The 23,819-nt window shown below is 37.7% G+C and overlaps 1 protein-coding gene across 8 annotated transcripts in view; it reads right to left on the bottom strand.

Annotated features, from left to right (window-relative positions):
• arhgef9a (Cdc42 guanine nucleotide exchange factor (GEF) 9a) overlaps positions 1–23,819 on the bottom strand; it is a 41,107-nt gene that overhangs the window by 11,298 nt on the left and 5,990 nt on the right. For all 8 annotated transcript variants that reach the window (XR_002840851.2, XR_002840852.2, XM_023834205.2 and 5 more), the window contains exons 2-7: positions 22,469–22,648; positions 20,921–21,010; positions 18,777–18,974; positions 15,563–15,742; positions 14,553–14,785; positions 7,882–8,011 (exon numbers count right to left, since the gene is read on the bottom strand). Coding sequence is in view for 6 of the 8 variants with exons in the window: in XM_023834205.2 (XP_023689973.1) it covers positions 7,882–8,011; positions 14,553–14,785; positions 15,563–15,742; positions 18,777–18,974; positions 20,921–21,010; positions 22,469–22,648 (1,011 nt within the window). In the remaining 2 variants the exon portion in view is untranslated. The remainder of the gene's footprint in view (positions 1–7,881; positions 8,012–14,552; positions 14,786–15,562; positions 15,743–18,776; positions 18,975–20,920; positions 21,011–22,468; positions 22,649–23,819) is intronic.

The following is a 23,819-nucleotide window of genomic DNA, read 5'->3' as shown; positions in this document are numbered from 1 at the left end:
GGGTCGACTGCATGCTTCAGCAAAATGCTGAAAATGTCTGTGAGGACAAATGAGATACCAAGATGGTGCGGCAGTGACCACCCCAGGCTGCCTCTGACCAGCCAGGGAGGTGATTCGGAGGTACAGTATTTTAGCACATTTATTCTATTCATGTATATTTTTTGGTTGACTTGCTTGAACGGCTTGCTTGCTGGAATTACTTCCAATCACACCATTGCATTTCAATAGGACTGAGACCAAGACTCTGACATGCACATCACAAGCACCCAGAACCATGCATATGACTGCAAGAAATTCTGGACATCCAAAGATAAGGCTCAATTCACCAGCTCAGAATACCAACAGAGGACATATCTCTGCAGACACCAGCACAGGAAACCACGGAGCTGCTTGCAGTTGTCCAAACGGCATGGATGGAAACGCAAAAGGCGATAAATTAAAGATGCTTCCAACAGGCTACTGAACCACTGCACCTTGCCAGCTACCCCGTCCCTCTTCATATCGAATGTTCACTCTCTGGACAACACACTAGATTGATTTAGACTTCAGCGGACAACCCATCATGAGATGAGGGACTGTTGAATTTTCATTTTTATTGAAACATGGTTCCATTACAACATCTCTGATATGGTTGACTGCCTTCTGCACCAACAGAGGAGCTTCAACATCCTGCAAGATTCACAGAGTTGATTTGTGCATCGAATAATAAGGAATTTTGTGCATAAACGCTGCAATACTCACAAGTCAGGCAGTAATGCTAAGGCAGCTCTGTGCATTCTCTACCGAGCCTTCAGTGAACTCCAGACTAACCATCTCAAAGGCGTTTTCGTTGTAGCTATAGTTTTGTTCAGCTGACCTGGAAGCCATTTCACCCAAATTTTACCAGTACATAAACTTTCTGACCAGAGTAGAGAACAAACAGGACCCCACCTCCAGCTCAGCCTCTCAGACCACATCTCAGTACTGCTTATGTCAGCATACAACACACTGCTAAAATAGTCCAGACCAGTCCAGCAACAATCTGGCCAGAAGGAGCCGGCTCAGCTCTACAGGATAGTTTCAAATTCCCAGATTGGAACACGTTCAAAGAGGCTGCTGCCTTTGCCCATCACTGCTTTGCGTCAAATTTTCTGTCCTGCCAAAAACTGCATTCTGTCCTTGACGCTTTTCTCAGACAGTTTCGCCCCTTTTAACACATCTCCAAGATGCCAAACCAGCCTAGATACCCTACTTGTAATCATCCTTCTAGCTAAAGTCATTTTCCCTGAGCTAATAAATTCTTCTGACATTTTACACAGGTTTTCTCCCCCTGTCATTCAAAGGCATAAATGTCAAAAGGTGGTCATCCCTGCATGAGGTGGTTTTAAGTCTTCAAAATCCTTTACTTTTAGCAATATCACCTGCAGTTTCAAAACTCTGACCTGCTCTCTTAATAGCTGATAGAGAAATGGCAAATTTCTCTATCATTTGGGCCTTGTAAAGGTTACTTTTGTGTACAAGGAGATTATTCAAGTGAATTTCCTAGTTTATGATTTTAGCTAAAAAAAGGCTTAAAAGTGATGTGCGGCTCTGTGGGTTAGGACTTTGTGATGGGAAGGTCACCACTTCAAATCCCATACTCAGCAGAGGAGTCACTTCACTGACAGACCCATAAACAAGGCCCTTTACTCCAACTATATGTCTCATAGGAGAGCAAAATGGGATAGGTGAGGACTAATGAATTGTACTACAAAACGCCAATGTACACAAGTGCATAACCCTAAATAAGGTTTAATGTGAAAGCTACCACATAATCATTTTTAAAATATTTGGGAGAGTATTTATATACCATAACCATTATTTATTAAGTAACCAATTAACTAATATAAAAAAGTATGGAGCTATTTCATATTTATATATCCAAATATTCTTTTGTGTCATCTTCTAAAGCTTAACAAAAAACAAGTTTCATAAAATATTTTTATGATAAATTGCTGGACTTCTGGCCCTGATATGGGATGGCGTCCCATCCTGGGTTATTCCCAAACTTGCGCCTGTAGCTTCCAGGATAGATTCCCCCGCAACCCTGCATAAAACAAGCAGGTATAGAAAAAGGATGGATGGATGTTACACTTCCATGTGTCAGTTAATAGTACAAAGACTTGATGTACTACCGGAGTCTGCCACCAGGGTGCACCTAAATCACTTTATAAGAAAATGCAAGCTGATGCAAGAATCCCTTCTGATGCTGAATAGCTTAGACTAAATATTAAGTTAATCTATATTCAAAATGTAAAAAACAGGACTGCTTTATTTATACCACACCGTTCATCTTCTGTCAACACTGATCTTCATTTGCATCATAGCAAGCTTTCATTATTGCTAGAAATAAAAGATGATTGGTGAGACTATAAGCCATAAACATTTTTCCTTGTTAATATTCATGTAGAGTGGCATGATGGTTAGCACTGTTGCCTCACACCTCTGCAACTGGGGTTTGGATACATGTGTGTGTTGAGTTTGCATATTTTCTCCATGGTGTCATGGGGTTTCCTTCAAGTATGGGTTGTGATATTCTGCCGATGTCCTCCTGTTCCACTGCTGTAGGGTTGCCTGGTAGAACTTGGAATATGTCGGTTCCTCTGTGCGTCAGTGTTTAATTTAAGGTGTATGTAGTTTGTGCAAGACTGTACTGCATCAAAAGATTTGAAACTGCTAGGAAAGTAATCACTAATTTGCAAAATCTGAACAGCTCTTCCAATGCAGAGATGCCAATGCTGGCTCAGAAATTGTAAACCAAGGTGAAGGAGATGGGGAGACCTAAGTGTTAAGCTAGTGCTGCCCCCCCTCTCCTCCAAGCATCTTCATAGTACGGTCTTTGGCCAGCAAAATGGATGAGCTTCAACTCCAGACTACATCGCAGAGAAGGTTTATGGAATGCAATATCATAATTTTCATGGAAACAAGGCTAAACAACAATACACAATAACAGTGTTCTTGAGCTGCACAAACTCAGCGTCTTCAGATCCGACCAAACAACTATGGACAGAGTGTAGTATTATTGGGAGACGCTGTTCTGTTTATCTGGAATACATGATGATAAAATGTAGGCCCTTTTACCTGCCAAGGGAGTTTACAACTGTTGTTGCACCTGCAATGGATATACTACCAGACACTAATGCTAGGCTAGCCATGACAGAGCTTCACATAGCTATTAGCAAACAATAAAATGCACATCCAGATAGAGTCTTTATTATAGCTTAGAACTTGCAAACCAACTTGCGAAATGTACTCTCTAAATTCCAAAAGAATGTCTCCGTCAACACCAGAGGAGACAATACTTTGGATCACATTTATATTAATATTGCAGATGTTTACATAGTACAAAGTCCATCAGTGACGATTAGTAAAATCTGGCCAGTAGGTGCTGATTTCATTCTGCATCGTGAGTTTGAACACATAGACTAAAGGGCATTTGCCACAGAGGGCACCTCAACCTCCTATACAGATATTGAACTACACACATCTTCTGTACTGGATTATATCAGCAGCTGAATGGCAGACCTGCATCTTTACTTCCTGAGGAGACTGAATTAAAATGTGGTACCTCCGATCCTGACCAGCTTTTACTGGTGCACCACCAGGAGTATCTTGACCACATGTACCGCAGTGTGGTATAAGGACCTCCAGTGGAAGGGATGTATCAATGGAGACTCCTCCCACCAAAACCATATGCTTTACAGAACTGCCATTCTTCTTTACTGCAATCAAAAATACTGTATATACAGGTAGTGTCTAGGATTGTCCGACTAATAGACAACTCGTACTTACGAACAAACTGAACGAACTGCCATAAAACGTATTATATTAAAATTTTGGATTAAACACAATGATTCGTAATTACGCCTTTGTTATGCTCATGAAAACATTGCATGGCTTCAATAGTTCATTGGTTTGAGGTACAGTACAGTACCGTATGTAGTTACTTTTATTAATAATGGATTATTACTATTATTAATATTCTGTACTGTAGTATTATTATTACGACTTACCTACAAATTCTACTTAAAGACAGACTTAGGGGATGGATCTCATTTGTAATCTGGGGACTGCCTATACTCAATTTATACCACACCATACAGTATATACCACAGCGTAGATGTACATTTTTGCAATTTATTTATCACATGTGTATATCATACTGCTGCTTCTAGAACTTTTGCACTATTTTGAACTTTTCAATTAGATGCCATTCTGCATTTCATTATCCGAGTACTTCTACTTTGTGCAATGACAATAATATTGAATCAGTCTAATGTAATCTAATGGAGAGAAACAAAGCAAAAATACCCCCATAAACAAAGCATCCACCATGTTTTAGAGGAGGAATATTGTTCTGTAGGTAATGCACCATGTTTCATTTTTACCAGATATAACATTCTGCATTAAGGCCAAAAAGGGTGGGGGCTGAATTATTCTCTCAGTCCAAATATATGTATTCTCATTGTGATTTTGTTTGTGCACCCTGCACAGGACTAGCATGCCATGCAGGTTAAACTAGAGGCACACACTGTAGCTCCATCCATCCATTTTCTTATCCTGCTTATCCTATTCAGGGTTGCGGGGGGTCCTGGAAGCTATGGGTGCAAGGGAGGGAACCACCCAGGTTGGGGCGCCAATCTATCGCAGGGCAAACTCACACACCATTCACTCAAACAAGTGCCATACTATAGCTCATCAAATCTGCAGATTTTCCAAAGCCAGCAGAAACACTATATGGACAAAAGTGTGTGTATATAAATATATATACACACACAGACATAATGAGGCCCAAGTAGAAGTTAGTTTTAGAAAACAAAGATTGGCTCAGCCCTGTAATAATGTTATTTACCAGGGGAATTTTAAGCAAAGTAAGTTTATTTATGTAGCACATTGTCAAACACAGAGGTCATTTAAAATGCTTTGCATGAAATAAAATCTATGTGAAATATATAATAAGAATGTCTTGTACCGAAATGGTTAAAAAATCTGAGAAAACATCTGTTATTTGATTAAATATTTAGTTAAATATGTAATTGGATCTTTTTTTAAAAAATAATTAAAAAAAAGCAAATGGAGTGAATTAATTAATAATCTATCAGTTCATCCATTTTTCAGAACTGTTTATTCTACACAGGGTTGGAATGAGACAAAATACTAGGGAGGACAAGACAGGGGATACCCTAGACAGGTTTACATCCACCACAAAGCACAACATTTATTAATAATTCTATAGTCAAATATGAGTATAATTACATTCTTTGTTTTAATATTTAAAGGTGCCTAGAATTGCAGATTCCTTCTTGGTCAGTGTATCTATTAAATTATAAAAGCTAAGGATTGGAATACTAGTCATTATTAAAACCTATAAGTAAGTTTAGGGAAAATTTCTTGCTTACTGTATCACTTTATTTTATGTTTCAGTATAAAGCAAGAATTTTGTGCCCTTTGAGAGGAATTGATATAAAATTTAATGTCAATAATGATTACTTGTACTTCATAAATCTATACAGTTTATATAATCTAGTTCAGGGTTCTTCAAATCTGGACCTCGATTCCAAATCCAGGCCTTGTTTTCAGTTCTCCCAGGTAGTTAGTTTAATAATTACTGATTCTGATTGGTCAGAGGCTTCTCACCTGACTGACAGGTAAAGGAAGGCTGGAAAACCAGCAGTGCTCGGACCTCGAGGACCGTGATTTGAATAACCCTGATCTAGTTTATATATAGTTTAATGGAAAAATGCGCTGTTTAAATTAAGTTTGCGTTAGGTTATTAGAAGTATGCCTGTTGTAAATTTTGTATACTTTTTATTTATTACAGTGAAACCATGATAGTTCAGTCCTGGCCAGTAAATTTACCATATGGTCCTACATTTTAATTAGACACAAACTAGGGAGGGGGGTTACGTGGCAAGGAACTAACAAGACATGAAAGATGCTGTTGGCAAAAATGCTCATTAAAATTCCAGTCATAAATCCAAGCCAGTATCTATTTTGATCTTCAAAGAGATTGCCCATATGTTTTTCTTTTACTCAAAGGGGGTTAAATCATCTTATGACACAAAAAAATTAACTGCATATTTTCAAGGTATAAGATAATTATATGTTTATTTATGTATGATTCGAAAATATTTAACAAAAACAAGCTGACAAAAAAAATCAATTGAAACAGTATTTAATACTATTCTAAAAGCATACTACAGACAATTTTACGCTGGCATACCTTCCTTGAACAAATGGTTATAATAATAAAGGCAACTGACTGAGAAAATATGTGACCCATCCATTTAGCAAGTAGTTAATAAAGAACCTCCTTTATTGAGAATAGCCTCTGACCAGCCTGGGAGGTGATTCGGAGGTACAGTATTTTAGCACATTTATTCTATTCATGTATATTTTTTGGTTGACTTGCTTGAACGCCTTGCTTGCTTGAATTACTTCCAATCACACCATTGCATTTCAATAGGACTGAGACCAAGACTCTGAATTCTATTGTTTGATTTACTCCAGTGTTCTGGATCATTCCTATGTTACAGGAGTTTAACAGTGTCAACTTCTTTTTGCATTTCATATCACAGATAACAGAAACATGTCCTGAAGAACTGCTGTAGGGTTGCCTGGTAGAACTTGGAATACGTCGGTTCCTCAATGATTGCATGCCATCCAGGCCCCGAGGCAGCAAAGCAGCCCCACACCATTATACTTCCTCCACCACGATTCACCTTTGGAATGAGTTTTTGGTGCTGATATGCAGTATCTAGTTTATTCCAAATTTAAAGTTGTTTACTTTTCATTTTTAACTCATCTGGCCACAGTACAATACTCAAGGAGTGTTGTTGTGCATCCAAGTGGTCTTTTAAAACCTAACGACAGGCGGCAGTGTTTTAAAAAATGTTATTTATCTATTTTTCTTGAAGGGCAACGGCTCCCTTCTTGGAAAACCTCCATGAACGCCACTATTATTTAATATTTTCTTACAGCAGACTCCTGAACACAGACACTAGCAAGTGCAAAAGACGTCTGCAGATGCTTGGCTGTCTTCCTAAGGTTCTTATTCACCGGAGAATGAAATGTCCTTACACTGCTCTTTTTAGGACAACCATTCCTAGAACCAGTAGCAAAGGTGCCGAATTTCTTCCATTTTTAAACAAACTGTCCGATTGTGGAGTGAGGGATGCCCAACGTTTTAATAATCCATTTTGATGTTTTCCAGAAACTGTTTTTCTGGGGCTCTCTGAACTCTCATTTAATCGGTACACACGGGACTTGAATTCTGTTCTGAAGCTAAACAAAATAGTTTAAGTATAGCAGGATGGGTTAAATCTGCACCTTTTTCAATAGGTTGCTATCCTACAGGTTCACATACCTTTTCTCTCAGTGACGCCGATTGTTTAAACCTTTTGTTTCATTAAGATATGGCAATCTAGAATGTTATTTGTGTATTTCCTTTTATCATATCATGTATTACAAGCTAATTTTGAAGAAATCTGGGTAACCCAGAAGGGTTTCCAATCTTTTTTTTCTGCAGTAATGCAAAATAATAATTTAATGATACAAGCAAGATGTAAAAATGTTCTAAGGCAGTTTCTAGTCAACACCTTATGACATTTTTGGTCACAGTTCATCTTATAAATACCAGTCATCTCTCATGAACGTTAACTGATTTCATATGTTCCTATTGGATTTAATTCCAGCAAGAGTTGTCATTGACATCATTAATTAACATAACTTCAGTTGTATACGAAAAGGAAGTGCACCTTTTAAACTTGCATGCAAAGTATGTCATTTAAAACAGAAAGCCGGAATAAAAGTAAATTCTGCTGTTAGTGCTTGACAAGCCCACTGCTGGATATATCTCCCTACCTCCCAGTCCAAAACAGAAGCCTGCCACTGAGCGATCTTGTCAATGTTCTCCAGTCGTCTCCTGCGCTCATTTATCTGCTGAGTGACATTCCTCATGACAGCCAAAGCCGCAGCGACATAGCGGTAGTCACTGCAAGAGACACACAGGGAGAGTTTGAGTCATTCAAGTGTGGTGTCACATTTTAACCTAGAGAATTTTCATTTTGCTATGAAACACATTTCATTCTCATCCACCCTTGAATCCTTGAATCTGAAGGGTGTTGATTAATTTTATATAAGCACACATGTAGTGCCGGCCAGGCAAATCATAGCAGTAAATCAATGCCCAATTATAATCTTTAATTTACTTGATGAAAAATATAAATGCAAAGAAATTGGTACAAATCACACAGACAACAACAGTCCTTCAAACTAAGGACCAAAACTAGGACCTGTGGTCAGTGATTAAATTAATTGTCACAAAGTCTGCTGCCTCAGTTTTGATGATCGAGATTTGCATATACTCCAGAATTTTATGAAGAGTGATCAGAGTTTCTGAAAAACAGTCATTTTGATTGTTTACAGCTGTTTTTACTGTTTTTTTCCCATCTTTTTCACTAATTTGACAGTCAAAAGCTTGTTTATGAACACCATTTTATTTTATATCTTTATTTTATATATATAATTTCTAAATCATTACATTTTTACTTCTTATAATAATATTTGAAGAATACAAGTGCATTAAGCAACTTGTCTGAGACGCAATTTTAATTTTGTACAGAAATTCGTACAGACCGAAAAAACTCTTTCAACGTCCGTTGATGTCAGTTTAATGGATAGAATTGCTTTGTGCAATTTCTGGAGATTTTCAGTGTACTGACCAGAGTTTCTGAAGAGCGTGAATTCGGACTTGAGCCATTTGCCTTCACACTGCAATTTATGATCCATCTTTTTGAAGCAACAAATTCAATTCATCTTGAAGAGACAAGTTCACACTTTCATTTGACGACCGTTCAACGACTTCTTCTACATCGTTTACTCCAAATAGACGAGACACTAGAAGTCCTGCGAAATTTAGTGTAGTGTTTGACGGGGCGACAGACGGATCTTGAGACTGCGCAAAAAGTTTATGACATCCTTGTTGAATCGCTCTTCAACGCGACACTTCAAATTTTCCATGAGCTTGGTACTAATGTCATTATTCAGGCTAGAGAGCTTGTTGAACATGAATTCTAAAATTGTGTCAGCACTCATCAACATCGCGTCTTCTCGACTTAGATTCTCGACAGCAAGTTTCACAAGTTCCATTGCCTTCAGAAGACATTATTTCGAACAGTTGATTTTTTGATGAATTTGACCAGCTTGCGTGATTTCTTGAGCAGATCATGGTAAACAATGTCTCCTTCTCATCGCTGATCACTTCCAAGTCCGTACCTGCTTCAAAATTGTCCATCTCATCAATATTGTCACTATTCAGGTTTAAGTCGTCCATCTCAGTACTCTTCTTGTACAATGTGTCACATACTCCAAGGTGCAGACCATGGTTTAAGCAGAACTGTCCGATGACATCGATGTGGCAAATGTATTTGTTATTTACTGCAGCGCAATCCTGAGTAGATCCAACCAAATCCCTCTCCATTGTTATTCCAAAAACGTCATACCGAGAGCACAAACCAAATATGCGAACAAGACCCATCGCGATTGTTGTTTTATCGCCGATATCATGAAGGTTGACTCCGAAGAATCGACGTCCTCTCACGGTTGTGTATTCATCCACAGTCATGCTAAACTTTACTCCTCTCTCGAGTTTTCCCTTGATGTCGACAATCATTTTGTTTCTTTTCGTCATAATCATCATGCACCAGCTTCATCACATCGCTTTCGTTCGCTGGAAGTTTGAATCCGTCCCGTGAGGAAATCGGCAATCGTTTTCGTTCACGGGCTCTTCCTTGGAGGTACACAGCAGGTTTACCTAAATCAATTCCATGCATTTTCAGATGATTCTTCAATGTTGTCGTGGAGTTTCCAGAACATTTGATGATTTTATTACATCGTCCACATTGACCTTAGCAGAAATGAATTATTCAGTGGTTCTTGCGTATAGCCTATAGGCCTACTCAATACTAGACCGAAATATTATACTAAAGAATAACAGACGCTGGAGCCATTTTTGTTCATAGCCGGAACTGCTTTTTATATTCATAATGCCATACTAACGAACATAGAAAAGTGTTTGTTTTTGCGTATGTGCAGTTTAAGTGCTGTGTTTGCTTTTTTTTACCTTTAGTTAAGTGACTGTGTTTCCTGAATGTCCCATGCATGCAAGGGTTAAATTAGCGGAGAATAATCAAATATAAAACAATTATCACAAGAGCTGTGACTGTGTTAAGCAAGTAATAAAACAATTCCAGTAATATAAAAAACAATATGGATCAATGCTGCTTGGACCCCAAATAACAGGATCTTTCTGTAAACAATCTCTGACCATGAAAAAGGTAGATAATTCACTTACAGCTAAACAGGAATCAATATTTTTTCGCACCATGAATATAACATTTTCCTTGGGCTTCACGTGTTTCTTGTTTGTGGGCATATACGCAGCTGCCTTGGGCCACTCCTGTTTGGTGAGCATGACTGGCATGTGAGGAGCATGGCCTTCTGATTGGTCAGCATAATTGGCAAGCGAGGAGCATGGCACTTCTGATTGGTGAGAATGGCTGTTACACATGGAGGATGGCATGAATTTGTTAAACTGTTCTCCTGACAGTTTTAAACCCTGGGTCAGACATGCTGTTTAATACATATCTCAAATTGCAGCCTTTGCAATTTGCCAATTGTGTGGTTTCAGATCACATGTGTGTTTCTGACTGTACACACACAAGCTCAATTTAGAGGCCAAAATTGATTGCCTCAAAAGAACAAAAATATAACAAAAAGTTGTTAAACTAGCACTTTAAATGAAGTTAAATATTTATTAAAACACTAGATTATAACACTAACACTACACATTAACTAACACTATTAAGAGCATGCATACAAATGGCAATGAAGCTAACAAATAATGGCATCTACTGTATATATTGCCTGGCTGGCCCCATTAGCCTCCTCTCCCATATCTACTCCCTACTTTTCCCTTGCCTCCCAACCTCTCTAGTCCACCCCCAGAAGGCTTGGGCAGTACAGAATTTTTCATACCGTCACACCATCTGTACAATATACCACAGTATATAGTGTTTTGGCAGTAGTTTCAAAAGCAGTTCTAGCCATGCTTAATTTAGGTGAGCAGGGGATTCCCTCACGATAAATTTCACAGAATGCTGTAGAATAGTGAGAAAATCATCTCACACCCCTAGACTGAAAATCTTTTAAAACTGAAAAGATCTGACAAATTATTTTCAGTTATCATGCTGTCAAGATCAAATGTCTGAAGCTGCCCTTCTCTTTTCTATCACTAGATAGCAAACAACATTTAATCAGGTCCAGATATTCACCTTTACAATATGTCTGTGAAGGCTGAAAACTTTGATCATTTCCAGATCTTCACCAATACAATGTATGTATAAAAGATATGTGCAATACTTTTAGTTACTTTGTTCAGAAGACCAAGTGTCTTCTACAGCCTTCCTTCCTTTGCTGTCACACAGTGTTTTTTTTTTTCAAAATGAATTAAGGTGTAGATCTTCATCCATAAAGTTTGAAAAAGATCTGTCAAATACTTTTTGAGTTATACTGCTAATGGGAACAAGTGTTTGAAACTGTTCTTTTCTTTGCTATCATTATCCGGCGCTGCTTTAATTTTGGTGCGATCTGTCTCCATGTACACGATCAAGGTATTTTTAATAACAAAAATAACAAAAACAAAAATGGGAAAACACCCATCAGGCTTTGCCTTGAACAGCCAGAGAACAACAATACAAATGTGCTGGCACAGACCAGGAATGGAGACAGGAGTGCTGGTGGTAGCAGGACCGGAGACAGGGGCACTGCTTTTCCCATCTGAAGTCCTGTCAATGTCAGTCCCTGTCCTCCAGGTTCTGTCCTTGTCCCTGTCCTCCATCTTCCCAGTTTCCTCGCCATCCTTGGCACTGTCTTCAATCTCCTGTAATCCGGGGATTCTGGGCAGCCGCCAAATGTGTTCCAACTGGTTCGTGCCACCTAAAAAGGGGTTCCCACCAGGGAGTGGAGCACTGTGGTTGCTCACATCTTGTCAACCATCCAGTTTTTTGTCCTGTTCCGAGGCCAGCACAGGCCAGTAATCCAGGTACTGCAAGCAGAATCCAGGAAGTAACAGTCCGTGCCATCTCCAATGGGTTGCCCGCAAGGTGGCAGAGCTTTATGCTGTTCCCCGTGCCTCAGGAGGGGGGTACTGTCAGGTTTACCTATTTAGTCAGTGTATTCCCCTGTACTTGCCATGTGTTATCTGTAACACCGGTGATATAAATGGCAAGGAGGATGCAGATGTGGGGTCACAAGGATTAAAAACAAAAATACCTAAATCAAAGATGGAGAAAACAACCCTTAGGGTGTAACCCTTGCATTAAACCCTAAATAGCCAGAAACCAACTATATGAAGGATTGAGGACATAGCGTGGGGGCAGGATGCTGGTTAGCTGTGGGCGGCGGGCAGGCAGCAGCAGGGCTCAGACAGAGCAGAGTCACTGCTGAGGATGGAACCTCTGAAAAGGACCGGCTGAGTGCGCAGCACCCGGAGGAAGCGAGTGCTCTGGAAACCAGGAACAGAGTAAAACGCAGCGAGCACAAGGGGAAGGCGCAGACTAAATAGGCAGGCCTCGCACTCAAAATTTGATCTGTTCCAGTTCGTCGCACACAAGATCAGTCTTTAAAATTTGCGCAAAAATCCAATAAATACCTTTTCTGTATCTGTATCAGCAGTTGTATCAGAATCGGATCAGAACTGAAAAAATGTGAATCAGCCCATCCTTAGTCTTCGTGCCTGTTCCAAGTCCTCCTGTTCCAGTTCATTTATACCTTTTGTGCATTAAATGCAATAAAACTACTTCTGTTTATTCACCAGGCCTGCCCCCCTAGTCCTTCGTCCCGATGGCCATGACACCTGGTCATTGGAAATGACCTAAACTACACTGTTTGAGACAGGAGCTTGCAAAAATCGATTGTTTTACATATAGGAGAAATATGTCATTTTTTATATAACATGAGGGATCATCTTCGAAGACTCAATCCATCTTGCTGCAAGTTTGACAGGCTGGATCATGTGAATATTAAGAATGATAATTTGAGTTGTAATAGTATGCTGGTCTATGATGACACATAATTGGCGAATATTTAGAAATGTTAGAATTGGGAGCTCGATGACATCAGAAGCTTTTCCAGAATAGTATGTAGTATACGTAAGTATAAGCTGTGCCCTTGGCAGTGTAACCAGCAGTCTTAATTATCTTCATCCAGAAACCAGTAGAAACTGTCAAAAACAGATATTCCAGCATCTATGGAGCCAAGTGAAGAATGACTAGTTCAGAGTGAAAGTGAAAGATGATAGATTCACCTTGTCTTGAGACATTGACTCTCACTGGGATTTTTATAGAGTAGAAGACACCCTTCACCAGTCTCCAAAGGTCTTCGTCTAACATGATCGTAAAGTGTCAGGTGTATGATTACCATATTGTCACATAAAAAGCACATGGAGGCCGAAGTAATCAGCATACGATGCATTTGTTGAAGTAATCAACAGACCTCAGGTACTCAATCGGTAGACACCGTCTACATACGAACTGCATGATCGATTCCCCTTCCCAGAAAATTCTTTCAGGGACAGTGGACCTTGGCTCTGTGTTACCATGGGGAAGAATAATTGAGTATCCCTAGAATAGACATTTGTTGCCTATGCTGTTTTGTCCTATTTAGGGTTGTTAGGATCTGGAGCCTTTCCCAGAAACAACATGCACAGGGTGTAACCCAGGAATGGGTTGCCAACTCATCCCAGGGGACACACACACCATTCATACCTACAAGAGCCCAGAAGAAACCCCACAACAGAATGGGGAAAACATTCTAACTCCACACACATAGAGCTGCAAATCATACCCTGGTTTACAGAGGCGTGACCACACTAAACACAGCACCACCATGACTTCAGTCCATCAGTATGTAAGTTCTTTGCATGAATGCATTATGATTACTGTAAGGAAAGACAAATTGACATTTTTTCATAGATGTTTTGAATGCATGTTTGCCAAATCTGGTGACTCTCCATGAGCCTGGACTCCTCATGAATATATCATTTACTGTATGGCATCTGTTGTAGGCAGAGTAGTACAGTGTCAAAAGGTGAAATACATTTTTTAATCAAATGAAGCACATCATTTTCGTTTTTAAAAAAAGCTGCATAAACTGATTTAGTTGATGTAATTAATGTTAGCTTCTTTCTCACACAGGCTGTTTTTTGGTTCTGAACACACGACATGCAGAATACTCTTCTGCTTCAAAACTTTATACCCCCAAAGACAGTCCATGTGTGAACTGATCCAGACTTGTTCGGTAAAAAAAGTATATACCCAGGTATTCTCTAGCATGGTTTGAAAAATTACACCCACAATTTTTATGAATTTCCAGCTAAATTTGTGGCTATAAATAAGACCTCCTACATTTGCACATCCATAAAAACATTATGAAAATAAGCCTTACCAAAATTGGTCTGTATATGTTTGGCATACCTGTGCTCTTGGACGGTGTACTTCAGCAGCTCCGCCAGCTGCAGTGGATATTTGCAGATCTTCTGAATCGGTGTTAACAGAAAACCATCAATGGCTATGTCAATCATTTGCTGCAGGAGACGACAGGCTTCAAAGAAGTGCTGGTATCGGCTATCCCTCATTAGCTTGGACAGCTCCATGCATGCATCCAGGTGATTGTTGCAGTATTCAGAGTAAATCCAGAAGCCATCTTGCTGCAGAACAAGAGACAACACTCAGCATATCATCTGGAGAACCTGTGTATGTATGATCCTTTATCGGATAACTGGTTGATAATTATTGATAGCTGATGTTGTGACAGAGATGTCCTCATATCTGGAATTCGAGTAACAGGCATGGTGAAGTAACCAGCACAATTCATTTTGAATAGGAAAAATAAAAACTCAAAATTCACAAGTTATTATACTAGGTTATAAAAATTTCACATATATATATATATATATAGTAGACTTAGGAGTCTTCTCGACTACTTTTTAATTCTCCCAGACTTAGGTGATACTTTTACTGCTAAGGGGCTTTTGTGAATTTGTGAATTTAGGACTGACACAGCCATAATTTTTAGGAGTTTCTCCTAAATTGGCAAGTTAGAAGCTACTTTTAGCCTCACAACCATGCTTGAATTTGGGATAATGATAAAAGTTACTAAGTAAATATTATGACTAAGATATACATATTTATATATTTCTATGTATATATATTTAAATGTATCACTTGCAGTATTGAATTTGAATGCTTGCTATGTCATTATAAAGCTAAGAGTGTCTACCAACTGAACAACTACTGAGAAAAAAAGAACATAGAAATCTTCAGTAACTGAAACTGCAGAACACTTCCAAACAACTTATAATGCTCACAATCTGCGTCAATTTCATTCTGATAGCACAGTTTCCATTAGTTAAATCCTGAATACATGGAGAGAGCTGTAATAAATTACTGCAAAGGTTTTCACATATTTTAAAAAGAAAACTCACATGTTCTAGGAAGCAAGGCCCGATTTCACTGAGATGTGGTTCCTCTGTGTTATATTGCTTCTCCAAATCTCGAACAAACCCCATTTGAAATCTGTAGATGTCTTCAATATTCCCAAATATTACTTTAAGCTGTTCATCACTGAACATATCTCTTCTTTTTTTGCACTGTTTCAGATAGCCCTGAAATTAAAACAAAGTTAAAAAGTTCCAGGCTACAACAAAAGAAGTCCACAATAACATTAGTAACTCTAATACAAAGAGAGTTCGTACCATACAAAGAAAAATAAAACACAAACTAACAAAATGATTTTTTTTCCTCTGTCCAAAGGTTTTGCTAAAATATTCAAATAATTAATGAAAAACAATGAAGTCAATTAAACGCATCAAGTACACTTAAATAGCTAGTTAAGCATATAACGGTAATAACACATTTCTAATGCTTACTAAGTTTTACTATGTATAATACAAATTGCCAAAAAAAATTAAAATGAGGAAATTATCTTGGTTGAAATACTTTAAAACATCTTTAAAAACCTACCATCAAATGGAAGACCATTTAACGAAATGTAAATGGAGAGTGTGGAGAGTGCCTATTCCATACTCTAACTACACGCTGTGTAAAGAAGTGTTTTCTCAAATTCAGTTTAAAATGTTCTGCCGCTAATTTCCACCTATGGCCACGAGTTCTAGTATTTAAACTAATACTGAAGTAGCCATTTGGCTGAACAGCATCCAGACCTGTTAGAATCTTATATACCTGGATCATGTCCCCCCTTAGTCTCCTTTTATCGAGGTTGAACAGATTCAGCTCAGCTAACCTCTCCTCATAAGACACTCCTCTAAGGCCAGGAATCATTCTTGTAGCCCTACGTTGAACCTTTTCCAAGGCAGCAATGTCATTCTTAAGGTATGGTGACCAAACCTGCACACAATATTCTAGGTGGGGTCTTACCAAGGAATTGTATAATCATAGCATCACCTCCTTGACTTAAACTACTACCTAGAGATGTAACCCAACATCCTATTGGCCTTTTTTATTGCTTCCCCATACTGGCGAGAGTAGGACATGAAAGCATCAACATACACACTGAGATCTTTCTCATAATCAGCTACCTTTATTTCAGTGGAACCCATAAAATGTCTGTACTTTATATTTCTGTTCCCTGCATGGATTACCTTACATTTACCTATGTTAAACTTTATCTGCCAGGTATTAGCCCAGTCGCTAATTAAATCCATATCCCGTTGTAGCCTCTGTGTTCCTAGTTTAGTATCTGCTACACCACCCACCTTGGTGTCGTCTGCAAATGTAATCAGTTTACTGTATGTATTGGTGTCAATATCATTAATGTAAATTAGGAACAACAGTGGTCCTAAAATTGAACCCTGCGGTACCCCACTATGAACGCAGGCCCACTGTGACATTGTGCCTCTAATAACTACTCGCTGCTTCCTGTCTGTTAACCAGTTTTTGATCTAAGCTGCTAAAGTTCCTAAAACCCCTGTAGCTTTGAGCTTAAGCAAGAGCCATTTGTGGGGGACAACATCAAAAGTCTTCTTGAAATCTATGTAGATGACATCGTAGATGACCTTTTTGTGATCAATTTCTCTTGTAGCTTCCTCAAAGCTACAATTATTAGGTATTACTTCTATTAAGTCAAGTCCACCAATACTTTCTGAACACAGAGAAACTGTGTGGAAAAACACAGCTTTCCCAAAACTCCTTCATTTCCTATTTCAATTTTGGTAGCAATTTTTTATTCATTTTCTCATTATTGAAAATATTTTGTAATGCTTTGGGGGTGTTGGGGAGTAGCTAACTATAATTAGCGTTGCTACTAACTTAACTGCTTCTTCCAGTAGCTTATAAGTAGTGCAGCTACTTTTAAAATGCTATAGCTTTTCTAGTAACTTTTTATTTTTTTTACAAATAGCAATGTAGCGTCGCAAAACGCTACATGATTAAAAAAATATTACAGGTCATTGTCGACTTCCGATCTAATCAATTTACTGACAACCATTTCGAGACTGCAGATATGTGGGCGTGATTGTGCAGTGTCTGGCAGCACGGGTGTTAACCCCTTGTGCGTGTATGACATTTTCCGCCTCGACTTTGGGCAGCGCGAGTATCTGCGTGAGACGCCCATTTCTTCATCTCCTGAACAGGCTACTGTTCGCACAGTACAGTATACATTCATATCCATTTGTGTAACAATAATGAATTTAGAAAATGGTCATAAAAAGGTTAAAAAACACCAAACGAATTGACTTAAACATGTAATCATTTATGCATATAAAATAAAGAGGCGACATGACCAAATCGACTTACGGCCAATCGGAACAGATCACGGTCATAAGTCGATTTTTGTTTTATAATGTCTTTCTAATTAATACTTCAGTAATGGCCTGTATTATTTTTCTTTCTTTACAAAGATGGGTATTTTCAGGTACCAGTTTCTGATTGGTGTTTTTTGCTTGAATTGTCTGGGGATGGATGTTAAGAGTTAAAAAATACTTCACAGCTAACAATATTTTAGACACTTTAATTAAAATGCATAGAAGCACTTTGGTTCTTGGACAGATTATCAAAATCTTTTTATGTTGTAACCCTGCTAATTTTCGCACAGCAATTGTGAAGTACTCTGTTTACACCAAACAAAGAAACTTTTTTGAAACCATACTGTGATTTGACATTACATTGTGAAAAAATAGATTTCCATATTACTTTTATAATCATGTTTCATGATTTTTTATTAATTTGCTTTAAGAATATCTTGCAGCACAAAAATAAGTAATACTGGATGAAATAGCGTTGATGTATTTAGCTACTTTTTCTATGTAGCTTGTAGTGTAGCTAACTACTACATTAAAACAATAGCTTGGCTGTAGCTTAGCTACTTTTAATCATAAGTAGCTTGTAACTTGAAAAGCTACCATTTAAAAATAGCTTCCCAGCCTTGGCCATGGGTGCCTAACAAAGATGACAACCACTGGGAAGAACAGGGACCGAGAACTAAAGTTCAGGATTATGGTAAAAACGACAATAATACAATTTTAAAGCAGTTCAAATACTGTAATCATGTGATCTGCACAATGTACTGATTAATCCTGTTTAGCTATTCGACATTATATATTATTAGACAAGAGAAATTCTGAAATATAACTTAACTAAATAAACACGCAGAGGAAACTTGGATGATTGCGGTTTGATTACCTCACATATGTCCTTTAGGTGCTTGATGTAGTGTCTTTCTGTGCTCATTATTTCATTGATCACATTGGCTCTCATCTGGTCCCGATTCTGGAGGGGCCGGCCCACACACAGACAGTCATTGCTGGAGTCCAGATGGCCGTTTTGCACCTCATTTGTGTCCACGGTCTCCACAGCTCCATCTTCCTGGTTCACCCAAGGCTTGTGGCAACAAAAGGTTACAGATAAGCAGAGCACAGGACACACTTACAGAAATATCATGGACACAAACAGTCCTACCAGCAGCAGAATCATATTGTGCTTCAGAATCTCTCTGTATTATTATGTCAAATAAATGAATGAATTACATTTCATTTTTGGAATGTTATTTCACATAAAAACACAGAGCAACAAATATTCCTCACCAGATGCAAATCTGATGAAACTTCAATTAATATGTTAAACTGCGCACCTTTCGCTTGAAAACAAATGATTGGGAAGTAGTATCCAAGAAATAAACCATTAAGAAAAGCATTAAAAATACAGAGATTGTGTGTTGTACAATTAGGCCCAGCTTGAATTGAGGCCCAGAAAGAATTAGCACAATTAAATTCAAATACCCTATGACTGTGACTAGGATAAGCAATTTGAGTTTAATACTCTTCTAGTAAAGCACAAGTGTTAAGCCTCCTTATTTTCTAAACCAGAGCAAGATGTATCAATGAACCAACATGAGGAATAAGTGCAATCCAATGCTGAGGGATTTTTTTCCCCAAATTCGGTAATAGCTATACGAGTTTTATATGTAACTCCCTAGTTTTGGTAGCTCATTATGTATGGGAGGAAGACATTTCACAGCCTCTCAAGAGTGCTTTCCATTGTTTGGCACATTTAGCCACATTACTTTCCAAATACTTATAGACTATTCCTGAAGTAAACCACAAAGAGCAGTTATGTAAACCCTACACCAGTGGTTTTCAACCTGTGGGCCGCGGCCCCCTAGTGGGCCGCGACGGTATTGCAGGGGGGCCGCCAATTATTATTAATAGAAATTGTAATATTGTTAATATAATAAAAAATGTCTAGTCAAAATCAAATAAATCATAATTTGATATATAATGAAATAAATTACCAGTTTATTCAATAAAGACAATTAACAGCCTTGCTTCCGAGTACTTAGTTAACCCGACACAAAAAGCGGGATCGTTTAAATTCTTTTGCAGTGGGCCGCGGAAACATATGTGTTTGGCTGTGTGGGCCGTGAGTTAAAAAAGGTTGGGAACCACTGCCCTACACAAATATCACAATTATTTAGAACCTAATCCAGGAATGAAATTTATATTAAATATAAAATCTATATTATATATGATATAAAATTATTTATATTATTTATGAATAATATTATATTATACTGTAGTATAATGACATAGAACGCAACCTCTAGTCTTCCAAATTTTTAATTGTTGCAGGTATAAATATTGACTCTAGATAGGAGCATCGGAATAAATTGTACATCCTTACAAAATAAAAAACTCTGAATTATAATGTTATGACTGAAAGAAGTCTCAAAAATAATTTTAATTAATATTAAATATGCTGCTTATAAAACAGGCGTAAAATTAATTTCACTCAGCAAAAATGAATGGTTCCATTCTTTGTGTATTGATTACAGTCAGTTCTTCTGAGCATTCAACTATTACTTTACAGTCCTTTTTCTTCACAAAACGTTCTAAGGAAAAAGTATATCAGCAGGTCTTAATGGAAAGACAGGAATGTTATGCAAATATAAATTTATATTGCAGTTAGTGTCCAATTCATAGGTCATTATTTCCAGTTTGCAGAGTTTTAGAGAAAATGCTGCAGCTAAAATGTAGACCTGTCTATGTGAGATCCAAGGGATATTTTATTGAAGTGTTCACATTGAGGCTCCTTTGCTGAATGCTTTGAGACTGAAAGATTTTCATTTACCACTTCAGTTATGAATGATTATCCATCCCGTTACCTATAATTTAATAATCTGTGTTGCTTTTAGGAATAATGTTTATTGTAGTGATTTGTAAGTTTATGTATTTGTTGTTTGATTATGTTTTCATTTTCAATATTTATAAGGCATAAAGAAAAAGGAATTCAAGCAATTAACACATAATGATTGTTCTGTTAAAACGCACCTTGGCAGCTGTATTTTGAAGTCTTGGAGTTGCTATAGGGTTGAGATAGAAAACTTGTTTTGTTTGAGGTTGCGGGGGATGGGGTTCAACCTTTGAAAAGAACAAAAAAAACATACACTTTGGTTAAAAGCTCATAAGATATATCTAAATATTTTCTAACATTGGTCATTTTAGTTATTTGTGCCCCAGGACTCTGATTTTGTTAACCTTATGCAAATCATGTTCCTTTGTGTTTATGTACTCCGGTTTGGTCCTTGGCTTTAGTGTCTTTGTTCTTGGTTAATGATGTCTGTGTCTAATTTGTATTTATGTCCTGTGATTCTTGGTTGGTGTTAGATGTTCCCTGTTGTAACCCCTGTTGAATCTTTTGTCTTGAGTTTCGTTTGAAATAAAGTACCCTGAGCTTGAAAGCTGCATGGTGGACCATCAATCATGCTTAGACATGACACAATTTATGCATATAGTACAACAGTATGATTAAACTGCAAAAGGCCATACATCACACAAAACTATTAACTCATGCCTCAAAAGAAAATAATTCTATCAATAAATTACTCAGTGGCACTAAAATGAAAAGTAACTTCAGGATCGTTTTTACAATGAGAGTCAAAATTCTTACTCATATTTTTAGCGTAAACATGCTCCAGAGCTCCACAATTCTGAATGACAGTCATTTCTCACATTCTCATTGTTACTCTCTGATCATTCTTCTTTAGCAAAGTGATACTTACTCATGTCACAGACACCAATTTCTACATTGCAAGGCTCTACATTACAATATATAAAGTTCACTGGTAAGAGAAAACACTTTCATGCAAATGTAGCTTCTTCAGATATCAAGACAGTACCTTAGCAAATAAAACACGCACACACATCATTTTGTATAACACCAAAATAGCAAATGGCAATGCAAAAACAATGAAATGGCTACAAAGTCATGTGGTGGGGACCACAAATACAACAGTGATGATAATTATACAATGGCATTTGCATACATGTACTGCAACATTTGCAATTAGTGTGAAACAATGAGAAATGATGTGACATTATGATGTGGGGATTACACTTGCTGTTTTGAAAATGTTATTTTCTCTTTGAGAAATATGCCAAAGGTATTGAGAAAAACTGTAAAGGATTTAAAACAAAAAAGACAAACTCAGACACAATAATGTTAATGTCCTGTCATTCATCCCACTACAAGTTATGGAATATACACTGGAATATACACTTGCATCATTCTAAAAGATTGGTGAACTGTTTTGCATCTAGTGGTTAACACAGCAATCAATTACATATATTGTTTTGGGTGTAAATTACTTCACTGGTAAACTGTATAATCCACTGCTAATTATGCCAAATGATGACAACTATTTGTATATATGCACTAAAACATTGGCAATTTGTAGAAAACAATGAGAAATGTGTTTCATGGTGTGAGGATTACACCATGATTGTTTTGCAATCGTTATTTGAGAAATGCACCAAGGCATTTGGAGAAAAAAAAAAACTATAAACGAAAGGGATAAATATCTTTAATGTGCAACTTACCCTGACAAAGCTGGCAGGAAACCATCCCTCTTCATCATCAATCTGCCCCCACCACCAGTCCTTGTTAGATGCATCCAAAACTTTGATGACGTCCCCAGCCTTAAACGCCAACTCTCGGTCGGCCATGGTGACATGATCCCATACTGCTTCAGCGTTAATGACTGAACCTCCACTAATCAGCTGGATGAGACAGGAAGACAGAAACTGATGCCGTGAATTGAAATCTAGCATGTTGTCCGTTGAACAAGATCCCCTGGTGTTTTGCCTCACAATGAAGTGCTCTCTGTGATCCAGTTTAATAAAAAAAAAGAAAGACGTTATCTTTACAGACTTGTTTTTAGGGGAAACAGTCAGGGTTAAAAAAAGGTATTGTTTTATGAACTGATTGATATACGAACAAAAACACAGACAATAATAGAGTCTGTAGAATGGAACATTATAAATGTAGACATTGTTTTTCTTGCTTAATTATGTTTTGGTAACCATAAGGCATCAAGCTTATACCAAAATTATAATCAACATAACTATAATTAACTCTGCGGCACAAAAACAGAATACAATATGCAAAAAAAGATGTACAATTTTGAAGACTTCAATATTATTATGTAACTGACCATGAGCAAAAAATGCCAAGAGGTACTACACATGAAAACAGACTGCTGCTGGTTATTACTACTGCTCTAACCTGCTTAGTAACTATGACCCAAGGAATTTTTATTTTTATATCAGTTTATATAGATAATTATCACAATATAATTCAAGTCATTATTTCTTTACTTCAAGGCTCCGTCTCTCATTAAAATACCCATAGGATTCCCCTTAAAAGATCCAGAACATGAAAAAGATGACAAACTGAATGAAAGCAAACCGAAACCTAACTTGAATAAATAAATCATGCAAAAACAAACTTCGTCACAGGGCATAACACTAGAAAACAGCGACAATCCGGATTGTTGCTGGGTTTTTCTCTGACTGCCTCGCTGCTGGTTCAATGGAACAGGTTTGACATTGCTGGTAGTTTATTGCTCCAATCCCATTTTTAATCGATAGGGGACACATGTCCCATGCTTCTTCAGATTAAAAGTGGAAGCCCTAATTGCTGGTGTTTGTAACTCTAGCCACTTGCATTTTGCATGGTATACTGGATAGCAATGCTTCACGTGGTGAAATATGTATTTCCAGTTTTAGTTAGTGCAAGTTTTCAGCACTAGTCTGTGTTTGCTGGACTTTAAATGGCCCACCTACTGCTGTACCACCAACATCTCTTTAACATTCTTTTTATCCAAAACATCTCTTTTTTAATAAAGCTGTTGCGGCTGCTGCCCTATTGCTATTTGCAATAAGTCAATAA

The sequence above is a fragment of the Paramormyrops kingsleyae genome, chromosome 18 (assembly GCF_048594095.1).
Source record: "Paramormyrops kingsleyae isolate MSU_618 chromosome 18, PKINGS_0.4, whole genome shotgun sequence".
Lineage (NCBI taxonomy): Eukaryota > Metazoa > Chordata > Actinopteri > Osteoglossiformes > Mormyridae > Paramormyrops > Paramormyrops kingsleyae.
This window is presented reverse-complemented; position numbering and strand designations above follow the sequence as displayed.